Here is a 20,925-nt window from a genome sequence, read left to right on the forward strand (position 1 = left end):
TCCACATTGTCGGGTGGATGCCAGTGTTGTAGCTGTTCTGGAACAGCTTGGCTAGAGGCATGGCTAGTTCTGGAGCACAAGTCTTCAGCACTACAGCTGGGATGTTGTCGGGGCCCATAGCCTTTGCTGTATCCAGTGCACTCAGCCGTTTCTTGATATCACGTGGAATGAATCGAATTGGCCGAAGACTGGCTTCTGTGATGGTGGGGATATCGGGAGGAGGCTGAGATGGATTATCCACTCGGCACTTCTGGCTGAAGATGGTTGCAAACGCTTCAGCCTTGTCTTTTGCACTCACGTGCTGGACTCCGCCATCATTGAGAATGGGGATGTTTGCAGAGCCTCCTCCTCCCGTTAGTTGTTTAATTGTCCACCACTATTCACGACTGGATGTGGCAGGACTGCAGAGCTTTGATCTGATCCGTTGGTTGTGGAATCGCTTAGCTCTGTCTATAGCATGTTGCTTCCGCTGTTTAGCATGCATGTAGTCCTGAGTTGTAGCTTCACCAGGTTGGCACTTCATTTTTAGGTACGCCTGGTGCTGCTCCTGGCATGCTCTTCTACACCCCTCATTGAACCAGGGTTGATCCCCTGGCTTGTTGGTAATGGTAGAGTGAGGAATATGCCGGGCCATGAGGTTACAGATTGTGCTGGAATACAATTCTGCTGCTGCTGATGGCCCACAGCGCCTCATGGATGCCCAGTTTTGAGCTGCTAGATCTGTTCTGAATCTATCCCATTTAGCACGGTGGTAGTGCCACACAACACGTGTTAATTTTGTCCTGGATTATCATTTCCATAAGTTTCCCCACCACTGAGGTTAAACTGACTGGACTGTAGCTGCTGGGTTTACCCTTACACCCTTTTTTGAACAAGGGTGTAACATTTGCAATTCTCCAATCCTCTGGCACCACCCCCGTATCTGCAGATGATTGGAAGATTATGGCCAGTACCTCCGCAATTTCCACCCGTACTTCCCTCAGCAACCTCTGCATCCCATCCAGACCGGGTGACTTATGTACTTTCTAGTACCTCCTCTTTATCAATTTTTAGCCCATCTAGCATTTCAACTACCTCCTCTTTTACTGTGACTCTGGCAGCATCTTCTTCCTTGGTAAAGACAGATGCAAAGTGCTCATTTAGTACCTCAGCCATGCCCTCTGCCTCCATGAGTAGATCTTTTTGGTCCCTAATCAGCCCCACCCCTCCTCTTACTACCCATTTACTATTTATATGCCTATAGAAGACTTTTGGATTTCCTTTTCTGTTAGTTGCCAGTCTATTCTCATACTCTCTCTTTGCCCCTCTTATTTCCTATTGCACTTCCCCTCTGAACTTTCTATATTCAGCCTGGTTCTCACTTGTATTATCAACCTGACATCTGTCATATGCCCCTTTTTTCTGCTTCATCTTACTCTCTCTCTCTTTCATATAAGAGTATGAGTGTGTGAGAGAGACAGACAGACAGAGAGAGAGAGACAGACAGACACAGAGAGGGGGAGAGAGAGAGAGAGAGAGAGAGGCGGGGGAGAGGGAGAGACAGACAGGCACAGAGGGAAGGGAGAGAGACAGCAAAAGAGGCAGAAGGGGGGGAGAGAGAGAGCGCAAGCGCGTGACAGACGCGGGAAGAGAGACATAGACAGGGGAGACAGACAGACAAAAGCAGAGGGAAGGGACAGAGAGAGCAAGAGAGGCAGAGGGAGTAGAGAGAGACAGAGAGATAGTCAGAGACCGAGATGAGAGGAGAGAGTCATAAAGACAGGGGAGAGAGAGAGAGTCAGAGATAGAAGGAAGGGAGAGAGAGACAGACAGGCAGAAGGAGGGGAGAGAGAGAGAGAGTCAGAGGTGGGGGGGGGGAGGAGAGGAAAGAGTGAGAAAGAATGACAGACAGACAGAAGGAAAAGAGAGATGGAGAGAAAGAGGGGGAGAGAGAAAAAGGGGGGAGAGGGAGGGGAGAGAGAGAGAGGGAGGAGAGAGAGAGAGAGGAAGGAGAGAGAGAGAGAGGGAGGGGAGAGAGAGAGGGAGGGGAGAGAGATTTATAAAGTTTTACAATAGCTTCTTTGCTTTTGCACTCTATGCCTCTATTTATAAAGCCAAGTACCCTGCATTCTTTTTTAACACCACCTTCAAAGATTTGTGTACGTGAACCTCCAGGTCTCTCTGTTCCTGCAACCCATTTAAAAAATTTTCTGAGATGAAAAAAAAAGCACAGGCCAGGGATGGAACTGGGATCTTACATAGAATATACAGCACAGAAACAGGCCATTCGGCCCAACTGGTCTATGCCAGTGTTTATGCTCCACACGAGCCTCCTCCCTCCCTACTTCATCTCACCCCATCAGCATATCCTTCTATTCCTTTCTCCCTCACGTGTTTATCCAGCTTCCCCTTAAATGTATCTATACTATTCACCTCAACTACTCCTTGTGGTAGCGAGTTCCACATTCTAACCACTCTCTGGGTAAAGAAGTTTCTCCTGAATTCCCTATTGTATTTATTAGTGACTATCTTATATTTATGGCCCCTCGTTCTGATCTCCCCCACAAGTGGAAACATCTTCTCTACGTTTACCCGATCAAACCCTTTCATAATCTTAAAGACCTGAGAGGGGGTCTCTTGGTGATTTTTAGGATCAATTACACACTGCTTTACCAACTGAGCTATTGGGGAGTTACTAGAGTGTCTAAGCATGGAGGGTCCCTAAAACTCGATTCCCAATGTACAAATCTTCAATGTTCGGTATTGCTGAGTTATGAGGCAATTTCCTCTCTTTCCCCTTTCCAAGCCCCAGAGACCTCAGCATTCTGCTGCTCTTCAAATTAACACTTTAAACTGAACACCTGAATGACACTAGCCCTGGAGACAAACACAGGAGCACTGGGATCTGTCATCAATCACGGACAGACCTACCCCTTTAAACGCTAGATCTGTAATTTACCAAACACCTACCATATCTCAAAGGTTTGTTTGGTCTTTCCTTGAACTCGATAGGGGTTTGAGACTGAGCTGTGGAATTTTCAACATTCCCACTATGGGAGGCCAATATTCTCAGCTTCCCTCTGCTTTGTCACCCCCCCCCCCACCCTTGTCTTCTCTTTGATATAATATGTTTAGTGGATTTTCTAAGCTACGCCCGTCCCTGCTACTTAATGCCTATGAGAGGAGACATGCTCGAACAAAAGAAATAGTTAGCAATGTTTAGATTCTGAAATCCTGCCTCACTGCTAGGAATTTAGATGGAGTAGTTTGTATTACAGTCCCATTCATGCTCGTCCTGATTAAAGCTGCCTCAATGGAGTGGCCAAGACAACAGGATACTCACCAATCCGGGCAAAGGGACACTGCCCCACACAGTGATACCCACCAATCCGGGCACAGGGACATTGCCCCACACTGTGATACCCATCAATCTGGGCAAAGGGTCATTGCCCCACACTGTGATACCCACCAATCCGGGCACAGGGACACAGCCCCACACTGTGATACCCACCAATCCGGGCAAAGGGACATTGCCCCACACTGTGATACCCACCAATCCGGGCAAAGGGACACTGCCCCACACTGTGATACCCACCAATCTGGGCAAAGGGACATTGCCCCACACTGTGATACCCACCAATCCGGGCAAAGTGACATTGCCCCACACTGTGATACCCACCAATCCGGGCAAAGGGACACTGTCCCACACTGTGATACCCACCAATCTGGGCAAAGGGACATTGCCCCACACTGTGATACCCACCAATCCGGGCAAAGGGATATTGCCCCACACTGTGATACCCACCAATCCGGGCAAAGGGACATTGCCCCACACTGTGATACCCACCAATCCGGGCAAAGGGACACTGCCCCACACTGTGATACCCACCAATCTGGGTAAAGGGACCCTGCCCCACAGGTTGATGCATATGATAGTGTGGGTCAGTGTCCCTGTGCCCAGGTTGGTGGGTATCACAGGTTGGGTCAGTGTCCCTGTGCCCAGGTTGGTGGGTATCACAGTGTGGGTCAGTGTCCGTGTGCCCAGGTTGGTGAGTATCACAGTGTGGGTCAGTGTCCCTGTGCCCAGGTTGGTGGGTATCACAGTGTGGGTCAGTGTCCCTGTGCCCAGGTTGGTGGGTATCACAGTGTGGGTCAGTGTCCCTGTGCCCAGGTTGGCGGGTATCACAGTGTGGGTCAGTGTCCGTGTGCCCAGGTTGGTGGGTATCACAGTGTGGGTCAGTGTCCCTGTGCCCAGGTTGGTGAGTATCACAGTGTGGGTCAGTGTCTCTGTGCCCAGGTTGGTGTTTTTTTTTGCATCTTCTCAGGATGTGGATGACACTGTCAAGCCAGTATTTATTGCCAGCCACACTATGATACCCACCAATCTGGGTAAAGGGACATTACCCCACACTGTGATACCCACCAATTTGGGTAAAGGGACACTGACCCACACTGTGATACCCACCAATCTGGATAAAGGGACATTGCCCCACACTGTGATACCCACCAATCTGGGTAAAGGGACATTACCCCACACTATGATACCCACCAATCTGGATAAAGGGACATTGCCCCACACTGTGATACCCACCAATCCGGGCACAGGGACACTGACCCACACTGTGATACCCACCAATCTGGATAAAGGGACACTGCCCTACACTATGATACCCACCAATCCGGGCACAGGGACACTGACCCACACTGTGATACCCACCAATCTGGGTAAAGGGACATTACCCCACACTGTGATACCCACCAATCTGGGTAAAGGGACACTGCCCTGCACTATGATAGCCACCAATCTGGATAAAGGGACACTGCCCCACACTGTGATACCCACCAAAATTGCACTGAGGGCATTAAGAATCAACTATGTTATGTGGGACTGGAGTCACATGTGGGCCCAGACCAGGTAGGGATTGGAGATTCCCTTCTCTGAAGGACATTAGTGAACCAGTTGGGTTCACGGTCAAACATTTTGCCAACACTCAGGACTGGCAACATGGGCCAAGTATCGAACGACACTAGTGCCCATGGCACTGTTCCCCAGGCAGAGTCAGCGCCTAAGGGGAAGGAGAGAGAAAGCTAGAGGGAAGAAAAGTGATGATAATTAGGCAGGGAAGCTCCATGCAAATATATCACCACCTGCAGTGAGGGAAAGACTTGGGCAGATGTATGTGAGCAAAAGCAATGCTGAGAGATAGAGTGACAACATTCTAGGGTAAAGTCACCTGTCGTGTGTTTTCATGAAGTCCCAGTACTTCCTGATGCCATTCTGTAAACGAGAGAGAAAAAGGCACATTTTAGAAACCAAGGTGAGGGATCATACAGCTGTCATATGTGTTATTCTTATCCTGAACTGTGTGAATATCTCACAATAGGACGGATTTCCTTTAAAAGCACTGTTTCTGCCCTGTTACTGCATCATGTGTAGGGCACCGGGAGCGCTGTACTGTGCTGTACCAGGTGTAGGGCACCGGGAGCGCTGTACTGTGCTGTACCAGGTGTAGGGCACCGGGAGCGCTGTACTGTGCTGTACCAGGTGTAGGGCACCGGCAGTGCTGTGCTGTACCAGGTGTAGGGCACCGGCAGTGCTGTACCAGGTGTAGGGCACCGGCAGTGCTGTACCAGGTGTAGGGCACCGGCAGTGCTGTACTGTGCTGTACCAGGTGTAGGGCACCGGCAGTGCTGTACTGTACCAGGTGTAGGGCACCGACAGTGCTGTACTGTACCAGGTGTAGGGCACCGGCAGTGCTGTACTGTACCAGATGTAGGGCACCGGCAGTGCTGTACCAGGTGTAGGGCACCGGCAGTGCTGTACTGTACCAGGTGTAGGGCACCGGCAGTGCTGTACTGTGCTGTACCAGGTGTAGGGCACCGGCAGTGCTGTACCAGGTGTAGGGCACCGGCAGTGCTGTACCAGGTGTAGGGCACCGGCAGTGCTGCATTGTACCAGGTGTAGGGCACCGGCAGTGCTGCACTGTACCAGGTGTAGGGCACCGGGAGCGCTGTACTGTGCCAGGTGTAGGGCACCGGCAGTGCTGTACTGTACCAGGTGTAGGGCACCGGGAGCGCTGCACTGTGCCAGGTGTAGGGCACCGGGAGCGCTGTACTGTGCTAGGTGTAGGGCACCAGGAGCGCTGTACTGTACCAGGTGTAGGGCACCAGCAGTGCTGTACTGTACCAGGTGTTGGGCACCGGGAGCGCTGTACTGTACCAGGTGTAGGGCACCGGGAGCGCTGCACTGTACCAGGTGTAGGGCACCGGGAGCGCTGTTCTGTGCCAGGTGTAGGGCACCGGGAGCGCTGTACTGTACTGTACCAGGTGTAGGGCACCGGGAGCGCTGTACTGTACCAGGTGTAGGGCACCGGGAGCGCTGTACTGTACCAGGTGTAGGGCACCGGGAGCGCTGTACTGTACCAGGTGTAGGGCACCGGGAGCGCTGTACTGTACCAGGTGTAGGGCACCGGCAGTGCTGTACTGTACTGTACCAGGTGTAGGGCACCGGGAGCGCTGTACTGTACCAGGTGTAGGGCACCGGGAGCGCTGTACTGTGCCAGGTGTAGGGCACCGGCAGTGCTGTACTGTGCCAGGTGTTGGGCACCGGGAGCGCTGTATTGTGCCAGGTGTTGGGCACCGGGAGCACTGCACTGTACCAGGTGTAGGGCACCGGGAGCGCTGTACTGTGCCAGGTGTAGGGCACCGGGAGCACTGCACTGTACCAGGTGTAGGGCACCGGGAGCGCTGTACTGTGCCAGGTGTAGGGCACCGGGAGCACTGCACTGTACCAGGTGTAGGGCACCGGCAGTGCTGTATTGTGCCAGGTGTAGGGCACCGGGAGCGCTGTATTGTACCAGGTGTAGGGCACCGGCAGTGCTGTACTGTGCCAGGTGTAGGGCACCGGCAGTGCTGTACTGTGCCAGGTGTAGGGCACCGGGAGCACTGCACTGTACCAGGTGTAGGGCACCGGCAGTGCTGTACTGTGCCACGTGTAGGGCACCGGGAGCGCTGTACTGTGCCAGGTGTAGGGCACCGGGAGCGCTGTACTGTGCCACATGTAGGGCACCGGCAGTGCTGTACTGTGCCACGTGTAGGGCACCGGGAGCGCTGTACTGTGCCAGGTGTAGGGCACCGGCAGTGCTGTACTGTACCAGGTGTAGGGCACCGGCAGTGCTGTACTGTACCAGGTGTAGGGCACCGGGAGCGCTGTACTGTGCCAGGTGTAGGGCACCGGGAGCGCTGTACTGTGCCACGTGTAGGGCACCGGCAGTGCTGTACTGTACTGTGCCAGGTGTAGGGCACCGGGAGCGCTGTACTGTGCCAGGTGTAGGGCACCGGGAGCGCTGTACTGTGCCAGGTGTAGGGCACCGGGAGCGCTGTACTGTGCCAGGTGTAGGGCACCGGGAGCGCTGTACTGTGCCAGGTGTAGGGCACCGGGAGCGCTGTACTGTGCCAGGTGTAGGGCACCGGGAGCGCTGTACTGTGCCAGGTGTAGGGCACCGGGAGCGCTGTACTGTGCCAGGTGTAGGGCACCGGGAGCGCTGTACTGTGCCAGGTGTAGGGCACCGGGAGCGCTGTACTGTGCCAGGTGTAGGGCACCGGGAGCGCTGTACTGTGCCAGGTGTAGGGCACCGGGAGCGCTGTACTGTGCCAGGTGTAGGGCACCGGGAGCGCTGTACTGTGCCAGGTGTAGGGCACCGGGAGCGCTGTACTGTGCCAGGTGTAGGGCACCGGGAGCGCTGTACTGTACCAGGTGTAGGGCACCGGGAGCGCTGTACTGTGCCAGGTGTAGGGCACCGGGAGCACTGCACTGTGCCAGGTGTAGGGCACCGGCAGTGCTGTACTTTGCCAGGTGTAGGGCACCGGGAGCACTGCACTGTGCCAGGTGTAGGGCACCGGGAGCGCTGTATTGTGCCAGGTGTTGGGCACCGGGAGCGCTGCACTGTGCCAGGTGTAGGGCACCGGGAGCGCTGCACTGTGCCAGGTGTAGGGCACCGGGAGCGCTGTATTGTGCCAGGTGTTGGGCACCGGGAGCACTGCACTGTGCCAGGTGTAGGGCACCGGGAGCGCTGCACTGTGCCAGGTGTAGGGCACCGGGAGCGCTGCACTGTGCCAGGTGTAGGGCACCGGGAGCGCTGCACTGTGCCAGGTGTAGGGCACCGGGAGCGCTGCACTGTGCCAGGTGTAGGGCACCGGGAGCGCTGCACTGTGCCAGTTGTAGGGCACCGGGAGCGCTGCACTGTGCCAGGTGTAAAACAGTAGGAGTGTGGTACAGTCACATATTTCAATATCCGAGGACTCAGACACTCATGAATGTCAGCGTGTGATAACTGAGCAGCCAGGTGTGAGCGATTCTGTGGGCGGGACAGACGTTGACTGCAGTAAATCAGTCTACGAGCAGAGAGTTTTGTGATCATTACAGCTGTGATCTTCTGTGGGAATCTCATAACTTAAAACCACATTACACATATGTCTGTGTCAGCTAAAGTGGGAGAAGGAAAGTGAGAGGGGAAATGTGGTGCATTTGTTTTTGTCTTGTACCAAGAAAAGAGCACAGTTGACAAATTACTAATACCCTTAACAGTAACAGCCTGCCAGAGGTGGTCCTCCATCAAGGTAAGACCGAATGGGGGGTGGACGAGGCCGTGGGCATCCAATATGGGAGCTGCTTCTGGAGCTCAGGTTTAAGCTTCCAAAAGTCCAACCAGCAAATTCGATAATAGCTGCAGTTTTCAAAAGAAATTCCCATCCAGAGTCTCTAGGCAGCTTCCTGCCAGCACAGGAGGAATCAGCTGACCTCACGTTCAACCAGATGACCTTGATTCTACCCCTGACCAATCAGCACGGTGACAGACGCCATCAAAATAGAGAAGGATGGAAGAGAAGTCAGTGCAAGTCAGGGAGCAGTGATGGGGCGATGCCAAGCCTGGGCACCAAATGCCCGTTGACAGCATGAGGAAGGGAAGGCTGAGGGAGTGAGGAGTCCCACGGAGACTGGGAAAGAATCAGATACCACGTTGATTTCAACAAGGTAAGGACCTAGGGAGACGGCAGAATGTGTAGGACGGGGGATTTGGAGCTTAATAGGAACAAGAGAGGGCAGTTCAGAGGGGAACTAACCATAGCAGTATTGACGACGTTGGGAGAGAGAGGGAGGCAGAGAGGGATGTTGGAGGCTAGAGATCTGAGAAGAACTGTCCATCAGGGTTAATGGTTGAGGGAATGACTGTGTCAACATTCAAGATTAGATTGGATAGGTAGGTGGATGGTGGAAAAGGGGACATAGGAGCAAGGTGGGAAAGTGTAATTAGGACTATTTGTTCGTGTGGGAAGTAAATACTTGGGCCAAATGGCCTGTTTCCGTGTTGTAACTTCTATGTATTTCTAGGTATTCTACGATTCCCAGATAACTTTCAAACCCCATATTCTAGCCATTATTAAGACCATTTGCTTCCATCTTTGTACCAAACCCAACATCTCCAAACCCTCCCTCCTGACTTCCACCCTCTATCAACCACAAAACCCATACACCAGCATCAAGCCCCACTCGCTTATCACCCCATCCTTGCTCCCCTACATTGGCTCCCTGTTCCCCAAATCTAAAATTCTCATCTTCATCTACAAGCCCCCAACATGGCCTTGTCCCACTCTACCTCTGTAACCTTTTCTGGCTATACGTCCCCTCCTGTGCCCTCTTGACTCCAGCCTCCCCTCTAACCACCCCCCTCTTGCTTTACCACGAGTACTCCTTCAACAGCATTTGTATAGCGCAGTTAATGTACAAAAATGTCTGAAGACTCTTCACAGAGGTGTAATCAGACAAAAATGGATGCTGAGCCAAGAGGAGATATGAGGAGGATTGACCAAAAGCTTGATCAAAAAGGTGGGTGTTAAAGATGGTCTTAAAGCAGGAGAGAGAGGTGGAAAGACGGAGAGGTCGAGGGAGGGAATTCCAGAGCATGGAGCCTAGACGGCTGAAGGCAAGGCCACCAATGGTGGGGGGAGGAAGGGAGAGATGCACAAGAGGCCAGAGTCAGAGGAATGGAGAGTTCTGAAGTGGGGGCGGAGGTTTGTAAGGCTGGAGGGGTAAGATCAAGATCGAATGTAAACAGGAGGATGGGAATTTTTAATTAGAAGTGTTGGGGGTCCAGCAGTCCATGTAGTTCAGCAAGGACAGCAGTGATGGATGAGCTGGACTCAGTGTGGGGCAGGATTCGGGCAGCAGAGTTTTGGACGAGCTCAAGGATTGGAGGCCATCCAGAGGTGCATTGGAATAGTCAGGTCTGGAGAGGGCAAAGGCACGAATGAGAGTTGCAGCAGCAAATGGGCTGAGACAGGGGCAGAGGTGGGCAATGTTACATAAGTGGCTGATGTTACGGAGGTGGAAGTAGCCATCTCGACCCCACTCTCTACCATTCCCTCCCTGAATGTCTCCACCTCTCTCCCTGCATTTCAATGCCTGCTTAAAACCTAAATCCACATACAGGTCACCTGTCCTAACTGTTCCTCGCAAAGCTTAATGGCCATTCCTTTTCTCCTCTTCTAGGGACATTTTTCTAAAGTGTTGTTGCTACAAATATCAGTTCATTTTAGGACACCTAACTCCGTCAGCTCATAAAACCACACTTCATTCCATGTACTGCTTGTAAAATACCACCCCAGGCAGGTAACGCGTGCAGAACGCAGTGTCTGATTTAAAGGTCTTGGGCCTCCTACCTTATGGGGAGTACATGTCAGATTTATGGGTGGGTGAACACATGGATTACAAGCAGCAGCTAGAAGGGGATTGTACCTTTAATGGCTTGTGTCTTAAGGCATTTTACATTGCCAGGAAAAAGCCCTGGGAGAGTTGGACTGAAGCACAGATTTGGGCGCAGCTCTCCTGGCTTCTCTTTACCAGCACAGTTGGTCGCTGCCAGATTGTCGCAAAAACCCAGCTGGTTCATTACTGTCCTTTAGGGAAGGAAACCTGCCGTCCTTACCCGGTCTGGGCCTATATGTGACTCCAGTCCCCGTACCACTGTAGTTGACTCTTAAGTTCCCTCTGCAGTGGACTAGTGAGACACTCAGTTGTATTAAACCGCTATTAGTGGTTCAAGAAGGCGGCCCACCACCTGCTCAGGGCAACTAGGGACGGCCAATAAATGTCGGTCTTGCCAGCGACGCTCACATCCCATCCCGAGGATGGAAAACAATCATCCACACCCAATCTTTCACTGAACTCCATGGCTGAATGTTAACAAACAACTGGGATCCTGAGCATTGCTTTATTTCATCAGGTTTTTGATCCCGCACCCTTCCCCCTCACTCGCCTGAAGACGCCACCTTGTGCTGGTTTAAGGCATCAAGGCTGCCAAGCACCATGCTGTAAGCCAGGAGCCTCTCTTCATATGGAAGCCCAAGTGTGGGCAGGATGCATCACAGCCCTGTCCCTGACTGACGCCAGCTGGCGTGTACTTTCCAGCAAGGGTCACTAACAGGTTGTGTCGGCCTTGGCTCAGTGGGTAGCACTCTGACCTCTGAGTCAGAATATCGTGGGTTCAAGTCCCACTCCAGGGACTCGAGCAGTCAATCTAGGCTGACACTCCAGGCCAGCACCGAGGGAGCGCTGCACTATCGGAGGTGCCGTCTTTCCGAAGAGATGTTAAACCGAGACCCCGCCTGCCCTCTCAGGAGGACGTAAAAGATCTCATGGCCCTAATTCGAACAAGAGCAGGGGAGTTCTCCCCAGTGTCCTGGGCCAATATTTATCCCTCAACCAACATCACTAAAGCAGATGATCTGGTCATTATCACGTTGCTGTTTGTGGGATCTTGCTGTGCACAAATTAACCACTGCGTTTTTTACATTACAACAGCGACTACACTTCAGAAGTACTTCATTGGCTGTGAAGCACTTTAGGAGGTCCTGAGATCGTGAAAGGCGCTATATAAATGCAGGTTCTTTTTTTCTAGTTGTGAGGAACGGGGACCCCAAGTGTTTTGACTCCTTCTCAAGCCCAGTGATGCTGGAAACCGACAATCGAACCTGGTGATGCTTTCTTGGTCAGTACAATTTATTAATTCTGAACATAAACCAGGAGGGAAATCATCTTTTTACATTTCTGATATGTTTGGGGTTTGGGAGAGTTGGTTGATTGAGATATGAAAGGGGTTAAACCCAAAAGCTTGGAGCCAGCACACAGCTCCCCCCACCCCTTCATCATACATTCCATATTCTTTTGATCTGTGACTGACGGTGTTTATTGTCGATGGGCTTGATGGAAAGCCCGCTCGTAGAACATGCCCTGCTTGCACTAAATCAATCAGCGATAACGCTGGGTACACAAAGCTAGCGCAGACAATGGGAACTCTGCACCCGCTGCCAAAACTTAGCGTCAGGCCAACCCTCCTTTCCATCTGAAGCCATCGGCGTCAATTGATAACTCGAATTGGCCCGCCCTCCCTCGCTCGCTCTCTGTTTGCTGAGTTGCTGTGTGACCCATTGCCAGCGAGCTGGATAATCATTAACTCCGCAGGCAAGCTCCCGTCAGCAGGCTTTGGAATAATTTATACACAGTTTGGCTCTCTTTTTTTTTTTGTACGCAGCACAATTACTGACGAGAGAGAGGAGCGGCTGACAGGAGCTGAAAGTCCTCTGTCTTCTCTTTTTTAAGACTGGAGAAGTCACCCGGATCGAAACCAGTGCCGAACAGGTGGCAAACGTTACAATCGCTTTCGATATGAGCTCCGGGGTTGCTGCGTTCTGCCCTATCGCTAGTCATCTAAAGGTGCTGACTCGTGCTGGGGAATAGCTCCACAGGCACTGGCCACCCTCCACCAAGCAGCCAATCGTCATGCACGGAGGGCATCAGAGTTGAGCCCGATACTCTCCTCGGACAAACCACACCACCCCACACACTAACTCAACAACTACCTGCATTTATATAGCTCCTTTAATGTAGCAAAACGTCCCAAGGCGCCTCACAGAAGCGATTGTCAAACAAAGTTTGACACCGAGCTACATGAAGAGATATTAGGACAGGTGACCAAAAGCTTGGTCAAAGAGGTAGGTTTTAAAGAGCATCTTAAAGGAGGAGAGAGAGGGGGAGAGGTTTAGGGAGGGAATTCCAGAGCTTAGGGCCTAGGCAGCTGAAGACACGGGCGCCAATGGTGAGGCGAGAAAAATCGGGGCTGCGGAAGAGGCCAGAATTGGAGGAGCGCAGAGATCTCGGAGGGTTGCAGGGCTGGAGGAGGTTACAGAGATAGGGAGGGGGCGAGGCCATGGAGGGATTCGAACACAAGGATAAGAGTTAAAATTTGAGGCATTGCCGGACCAGGAGCCAATGTAGGTCAGTGTGCACAGGGGGTGATGGGTGAACGGGACTTAGTGCATGTTAGGATATGGGCAGCAGAGTTTTGACTGAGCTGAAGTTTACGGACGGGGCAATGCGGGAGGCCGGCAAGGAGAGGACTGGAATAGTCTTGCATTTATAAAGCGCTTTTAAGGTAGGAAAACACCCCAAGGCGCTTCAAAGAAGCGTAATCAGACAAATCGAGCCAAAGAATAAGGAGGGGTGGCTAACAGCTTGGTCAAAGAGGTAGGTTTTAAGGAGTGGAGAGCAGAACTGAGCTCTTGGTGACACAGGAGGAGGGAAGACAGTGCATGGTAGCAGGGAAGAGGGAACAAGATGGCAGGGAGAGGAACTCAGCTCCGTGGTGGGGTGGGGGAAAGAGGGCGGAGATTTCAAACCGGGCAGGGAAACAGTATCGGTTCAGCTCCTGACATCATGGGACATTGGGAGCAACATTAATAAAAATGTGAATCAGCTGCTGTCTGATTCTCATCGGGTTAAGTAGAAAATGGCACCCTTTCTGCTCTTTATGGAGAGCAGTCGGGACAGCAGCACTCTCAAACGACAGGCTGACAGTGGTGTTTGATGGTGCTTCAAGCTGCCTCTGCACTAAGTGGTGGACAAACAGGTCAGTCAGAGCTCCCACTCATTGTCCAGTGTGGCTAGAGGGAGCTCCAGTGAGGGCCGGATGATGTATTACATCCCCTACGGGCAAGTAGCCTGCAGGTATACCTACTGTCTGGGTGCGTACTAGTGCAAGGAACAGGCAGGCATTGCAGGAGTCCCCTGGGAGTGTGGCACTCACAAACCAGTATTCAATACCATTGATACCTCGGGGGAGTGCAGTCAGGAGCAAATCCACGGCACCGTGGGAGACTCGGCTGCACGGGGGGGGCAAAAGAAATGCAGTTGTTATAGGGGATTCGATAGTCGGGGGGATAGACAGGCGTTTCTGCAACCGCCGATGTGAGTCCTGCGTGGTGCTTTACCTCCCTGGTGCCAGGGTAAAGGACATCACCGAGAGGGGGCAGAACATTTTGAGGGGGGGAAGGGGAGCAGCCAGAAGTCGTGGTCCGTGCGGGAACCAATGACATAGGAAGGAAAAGGGTCAAGGTCCTGCAGTCAGAGTTTCAGGGAGGAAGTTAAAAAGCCGGTCCTCAAAGGTAGTAATCTCTGGATTACTCTCAGTGCCACGGGCTAGTGAGTATAGGAATAGCAGGCCGAGTGGCCTCCTCCTGCACTGTACCTATTATGGAAAGGTACCAGAGGGCGTCTGGCACCCAAACTCCAGTGTGAACAGCACCTCTGGGATGGAAAACTGAATGGAGAAAAATAAATGCACTTTGACACTGGTGAAAACGCCCCAAGACGGGTAGAAGCGTGGAGACCAAAAGGTGCCAGGGTCGATCCCCGGTCTGTGCTGCGTTAGCAGATCTCAGCTAGGGTAGGAGTCAGGGTGCTACAATTGGCTTCAATGTCCCTCAATTAGAAACAGGGAGTGGGGGGGAATCAGTCAGAGTTTCCTGATGAGAACCCAGCAACTCTGCTGGAAGTGTGTATGCAGGGCGGTCCGGGGGCAGAGCAGGATCGGGATCGGCTGTGATGATTCTATCCACGGTAGCGAAGACTACCGACATTCAGTCTAGGCTCACATTCGGATCGGCCAGCCACTGGGGTACCAGACAGTACCCGTGGAACCGTATCCCTGGGAGGTGTCAGCGCCTTCAGGTGAGGAGGGGGTGAGAGAGAGAGGCAGAGAGAGACAGACAGACAGAGACAGAGCCAGACAGATAAACAGCGAGAGGCAGCGAGAGGCAGCGAGAGACACAGCGAGAGACAGCGAGAGGCAGCGAGAGACACAGCGAGAGGCAGCGAGAGACACAGCGAGAGGCAGCGAGAGACACAGCGAGAGGCAGCGAGAGACACAGCGAAAGGCAGCGAGAGACACAGCGAGAGGCAGCGAGAGACACAGCGAGAGGCAGCGAGAGACACAGCGAGAGGCAGCGAGAGACACAGCGAGAGGCAGCGAGAGACACAGCGAGAGGCAGCGAGAGACACAGCGAGAGGCAGCGAGAGACACAGCGAGAGGCAGCGAGAGACACAGCGAGAGGCAGCGAGAGACACAGCGAGAGACACAGCGAGAGGCAGCGAGAGACACAGCGAGAGGCAGAGAGAGACACAGCGAGAGGCAGAGAGAGACACAGCGAGAGGCAGAGAGAGACACAGCGAGAGGCAGCGAGAGGCACAGCGAGAGGCAGAGAGAGGCACAGCGAGACACAGCGAGAGGCAGAGAGAGACACAGCGAGAGGCAGCGAGAGACACAGCGAGAGGCAGAGAGAGCGACTCAGACACACACACACAGAGGGAGACACACACACACACAGAGTCAGACAGAAAGACAGCGCGAGAGAGAGAGAGAGACATAGACAGAGACAGAGAGAGAAAGTGCATTGGCAACAATGTATAATGAGATAAGGAAGGCAAAGGAAGAAATTCAATCGAACTACAATGTGTGAAAGTGGCCGGTAACTGCCCTGAAATGTGATCTATGCAGTGTTTTCTTTCGGAAGGAAGCAGCATTCGATGTGTATGAATGGTCCTGCTTTTATTGTTGGAAGCACAGCCGCCATCTCCTGCATGTTCCAACCTGAAGTTTCTATTGACTGCACAAGCGAGACACTGAAGGGAAAGCTCTTGCAATCCCCTCAAGGGAACAAGTGGGAGAGTGAATTGTCCTGTAAAATTCCCTGCTCCCCTGCCCAGATGCAACCCAGTTTAGACAGACTATTCAACAGTAGAGGGCCTCATGGTGCCTTCGACCGAAGTCCACCCACATTCTCTTTCCACCAGGGTAGGGGGGGGGGGGGGGGGGAGGGGGAATCATGTGATAGCTGTTTTGTCCCCCTCCCTGGCCCAGGAACATTGAGGTATGACTATAGCACTATCCTGGTTGAAACCAGCTAATTTAGTAGAGTAACAGCTGAACAAGGGATCTTCTGTCCGTCCGCAGTGCACTGTGTGGTTGCCGACCCAGTAAGATCACGAGTGAATAAGATGTGGTACAATTCAACAAGCAAGGTGCTCCAACAGTACAAGCAAAATGCAAATACACCCAGTGTTGAAGATAGCCACTAATTAACCCTTTGAGGTTGGGAAAAATTTAATCAATACTGAGTTGTTCCTGGTGGCTCTGTGGGTAAATACACCATCCAGTGTGGTAAAGAAAGAAAAACTTGCATTTCTACAGCACCTTTCACAACCTCAAGACATCCCAAAGCACTTTACAGCCAATGAAGTACTTTTGAAGCGTAGTCACTGTTATAATGTAGGAAATGCAGCAGCCAATTTACCCACAGCAAGCTCCCACTAATAGCAATGTGACAATGACCAGGTAACTTGTTTTTAGTGATGTTGGTTGAGGGATAAACATTGGTCACGACACCGGGGAGAACTCCCCCAGCTCTTCTTCGAATAGTGACATGGAATCTTTTACACCCACCTGAGGGGACAGACGGAGCTTAGGTTTAATGTCTCATCCAAAAGACGGCACCTCCGACAGTGCAGCATTCCCCCAGTACTGCACTGGGAGCGTCAGCATAGATTTTGTGCTCAAGTCTCTGGAGGGTCACTTGAATCCACCACCTTCTGACTCAGAGGCGAGAGTGCTACCAACTGAGCCACGGCTAACACCTGTGATAGTGAGCCCCACAGACCTCGAGATCCAGGTTCAATCCCGGTGTCTGTGTTGACTTAGCTGGTCTCACCTAAGATTCCTGCTCCAGATCCGTCCCGACATTGGGTAAGGGCAGGAACCTCCCAATGATGCACTCCGTGACTGAATAGCTCATCAACTCACTATTCTGGCTCCCGTATGAAGAACGGGCACCTTGGGACGAGGCATTGGGGGTGCTGCTGATGCTGCCCCTAACACATCCTCCCCCAGCAAGAACTGGCATCTTCAGCAAAGCAGGGGCAGTTTTCTCTGTTCCAGAAGGGGGCGAGTGGGGAAATGGGTGTTTTTAGCAATCTGCAACATCGGGCTTGGGTCTTCGGTCAACTTTTCGGTTTAATTCGGAGCCACGGGGGGGGGCCCAACCTAGCCCACGAAGTCAACAATGCTGCTACTTCTGTTTAGTCCCAAGTTACCCTACACGAGGTCAGGGGCGCCTCAGTTTACAATTCAACTTCCTGCGGACTCGGGCGGCTGTGACGAACTGCAAGTTTGGCAGTGAGTTCAAATAACCCTCCAGCTGTGTTTAAACACTCTCCTCCTCCACACCCCCCTCCCCCTGACCCCCCATTTGGAGATGTGTGGGGTTGTTAGGCCTCTGGCTCCAGTCCCTGAACTCTTCTGATAACGCTGGTGATTTGGTTTTCTTGAAGTCACAAACGCCTGAGAGTGACACCTGAGGCAACTGATCTACCAAGGCCTTTCCTTTCCAGTTAAGATTAATGCTCTCGTTATCAATTTGATCGACAGAAAGTTGAGGGTGTTTGCACAGTATATTTGTTCGCTGTTCATTAATAAAACATGGAGAGAGAGTGTACTGTGGTATATTAACTCACAGCCAACTAAGAGCAAACAGAAATCCTGCAAGGTTTCACACAACACAAGTCACGAAAAAGCTTTCCCCAAGCTACCACTTGAATCATACAATCATAGAAAATAGGAGCAAGAGTAGGCTATTCAGCCCTTCGGGCCTGCTCCGCCATTCAAAATGATCATGGCTGATCGTCTAACTCAGTACCCCATTCCCGCTTTTTCCCCATATCCCTTGATCCCTTTAGCATTAAGAAATATATCTATCTCCTCCTTGAATGCATCTAATGACTTGGCCTCCACTGCCTTCTGTGGTAGAGAATTCCACAGGTTCACCACCCTCTGAGTGAAGAAATTTCTCCTCATCTCAGTTCTAAATAGCATACCCCGTATCCTGAGACTGACCCCTGGTTCTGGACTCCCCAGCCATCGGGAACATCCTCCCTGCATCTATTGTAAACAAATATTGTCAACCCCAGTCCATCACCGGCATCTCCACATCATCCCTGCATCTAGTCTGTCTAGTCCTGTTAGAATTTTATATGTTTCGATGAGATCACCTCTCAGTCTTCTAAACTCTAGTGAATTTAGGCCTAGTTGACCCAATCTCTCCTTATACGTCAGTCCTGCCATCCCACGAATCAGTCTGGTAAACCTTTGTTGCACTCCCTCCATGGCAAGGACATCCTTCCTCAGATAAGGAGACCAAAACTGCACACCATACTCCAGATTTTATTTGGCCCACATTTTCCTAATATACGTACTTTCCCCACTTTCAATGACAACCTTTGACAGATAATCAACTACTTCATAACCAAGGACCTGTATAACTGCAGTAAGACATCCCTTTCCTGTTCAAATCCTCTTGCAATGAACGCCGACATACCATTCGCCTTCCTAACTGCTTGCTGCACCTGAATGCTCGCTTTCAGCGACTGGTGTACAAGGACACCCAGGTCTCGTTGCACCTCCCCTTTCCCCAATCTATCACCATTCAGATAATAATCTGTCTTTCTGTTTTTACAACCAAAGTGGATAACCTCACATTTATCCATGTCATACTGCATCTGCCATGTTCTTGCCCACTCACCCAACTTGTCTAAATCACATTGGAGCCTCTTTGCATCCTCCTCACAGCTCACATTCCACCCCACCTTTGTGTTGTCTGCAAACTTGGAAATGTTACATTCAGTTCCCTCATCCAAATCATTGATATATATTGTGAATAGCTGGGGCCCAAGCACTGATCCCTGTGGTACCCCCGAAAAAGACCTGTTTATTCCTACTCTCTGTTTCCTGTCTGTGAACCGATTCTCAATCCATGCCAGTATATTCCCCCCAGTCCTATGTGCTTTAATTTTGCACACTAACCTCTCGTGTGGGACCTCATCAAAAGCCTTCTGAAAATCCAAGTACACCACATCCACTGGTTCTCCCCTATCTATTCTACTAGTTACATCCTCAAAAAACTCCAGTAGATTTGTTAAGCATGATTTCCCTTTCATAAACCCATGCTGACTTTGTCCAATCCCGTTAATGCCTTCCAAGTGTTCTGTTATCACATCCTTTATAATAGACTCTAGCATTTTCCCCACTACTGATGTTTGGTTAACTGGTCTGTAATTCCCTGTTTTTTCTCTCCCTCCTTTTTTAAATAGTGGGGTTACATTTTCCACCCTCCAATCTGTAGGAACTGCTCCAGAGTCTATAGAATTTTGGAAGATGAAATCATTGAATCATAAAACAGTTACAGCACAGGAGGTGGCCATTCGGCCCGTTGAACCCATGCCGGCTCTCTGCAAGAGCAATCCAGTTGGTCCCACTCTCCCGCCCATTCCCCGTAGCCCTGCAGATTTTTTCCCTTCAAGTACTTATCCAATTCCCTTTTGAAAGCCATGATTGAATCTGCCTCCACCACCCTTTCAGGCAGTGCATAACAGATCATAACCACCCGCTGCGTAAAAATATTTTTCCTCATGTCACCTTTGGTTCTTTTGCCAATCACCTTAAATCTATGCCCTCTGGTTCTTGACCCTTCCGACAATGGGAACAGTTTCTCTCTATCTACTCTGTCCAGAACCTTCATGATTTTGAATACCTCTATCAAATCTCCTCTCAACCTTCTCTGCTCTAAGAGCAACCCCAGCTTCTCCATTCTATCCACATAACTAAAGTCCCTCATCCCTGGAACCATTCTAGTAAATCTTTTCTGCACCCTCTCTAAGGCCTTCACATCCTTCCTAAAGTGCGGTGCCCAGAATTGGACACAATGCTCCAGTTGTGGCCGAACCAGTGTTTTATAAAGGCTCATCATAACCTCCTTGTATTTGTACTCAATGCCTCTATTTATAAAGCCCAGGATCCCGTATGCCTTTTTAACCACTTTCTCAACCTGTCCTGCCACCTTCAACGACCTGTGCAAATATATCCTCAGATCTCTCTGTTCCTGCACCCCCTTTAGAATTGTACACTTTAATTTATATTGCCTCTCCTCGTTCTTCCTACCAAAATGTATCACTTCGCACCTCTCTGCGTTAAATTTCATCTGCCACATGTCCACCCATTCCACCAGCCTGTCTATATCCTCTTGAAGTCTATCACTATCCTCCGCACTGTTCACTACACTTCCAAGTTTTGTGTCATCTGCAAATTTTGAAATTATGCCCTGTACATCGGAGTCCAAGTTATTAATATATATCAACAAAAGCAGTGGTACTAGTACCGACCACTGTATACCTCCCTCCAGTACACCTCCCTCCAGTACAGGATGCACTGCAGCAACTCGCCAAGGCGACTTTGACAGTACCTCCCAAGCCCGCAACCTCTACCACCTAGATGGTCAAGGCAGCAGGCGCATGGGAACAACACCACCTGCACGTTCCCCTCCAAGTCACACACCATCCCGACTTGGAAATATATCGCCGTTCCTTCATCGTTGCTGGGTCAAAATCCTGGAACTCCCTACCTAACAGCACTGTGGGAGAACCTTCACCACACGGACTGCAGCGGTTCAAGAAGGCAGCTCACCACCACCTTCTCAAGGGCAATTAGGGATGGGCAATAAATGCTG

At 51.4% G+C, this 20,925-nt stretch overlaps 1 protein-coding gene across 2 annotated transcripts in view; it reads right to left on the bottom strand.

Annotated features, from left to right (window-relative positions):
- The window catches only part of nudt14 (nudix (nucleoside diphosphate linked moiety X)-type motif 14), a 112,367-nt gene that overhangs the window by 41,919 nt on the left and 49,523 nt on the right, over positions 1-20,925 (bottom strand). For both annotated transcript variants that reach the window (XM_067991081.1, XM_067991082.1), the window contains exon 2: positions 5,214-5,257. In XM_067991081.1, coding sequence (XP_067847182.1) covers positions 5,214-5,257 — 44 coding nt within the window. The remainder of the gene's footprint in view (positions 1-5,213; positions 5,258-20,925) is intronic.

This window comes from Heptranchias perlo, chromosome 10, assembly GCF_035084215.1.
Source record: "Heptranchias perlo isolate sHepPer1 chromosome 10, sHepPer1.hap1, whole genome shotgun sequence".
NCBI lineage: Eukaryota > Metazoa > Chordata > Chondrichthyes > Hexanchiformes > Hexanchidae > Heptranchias > Heptranchias perlo.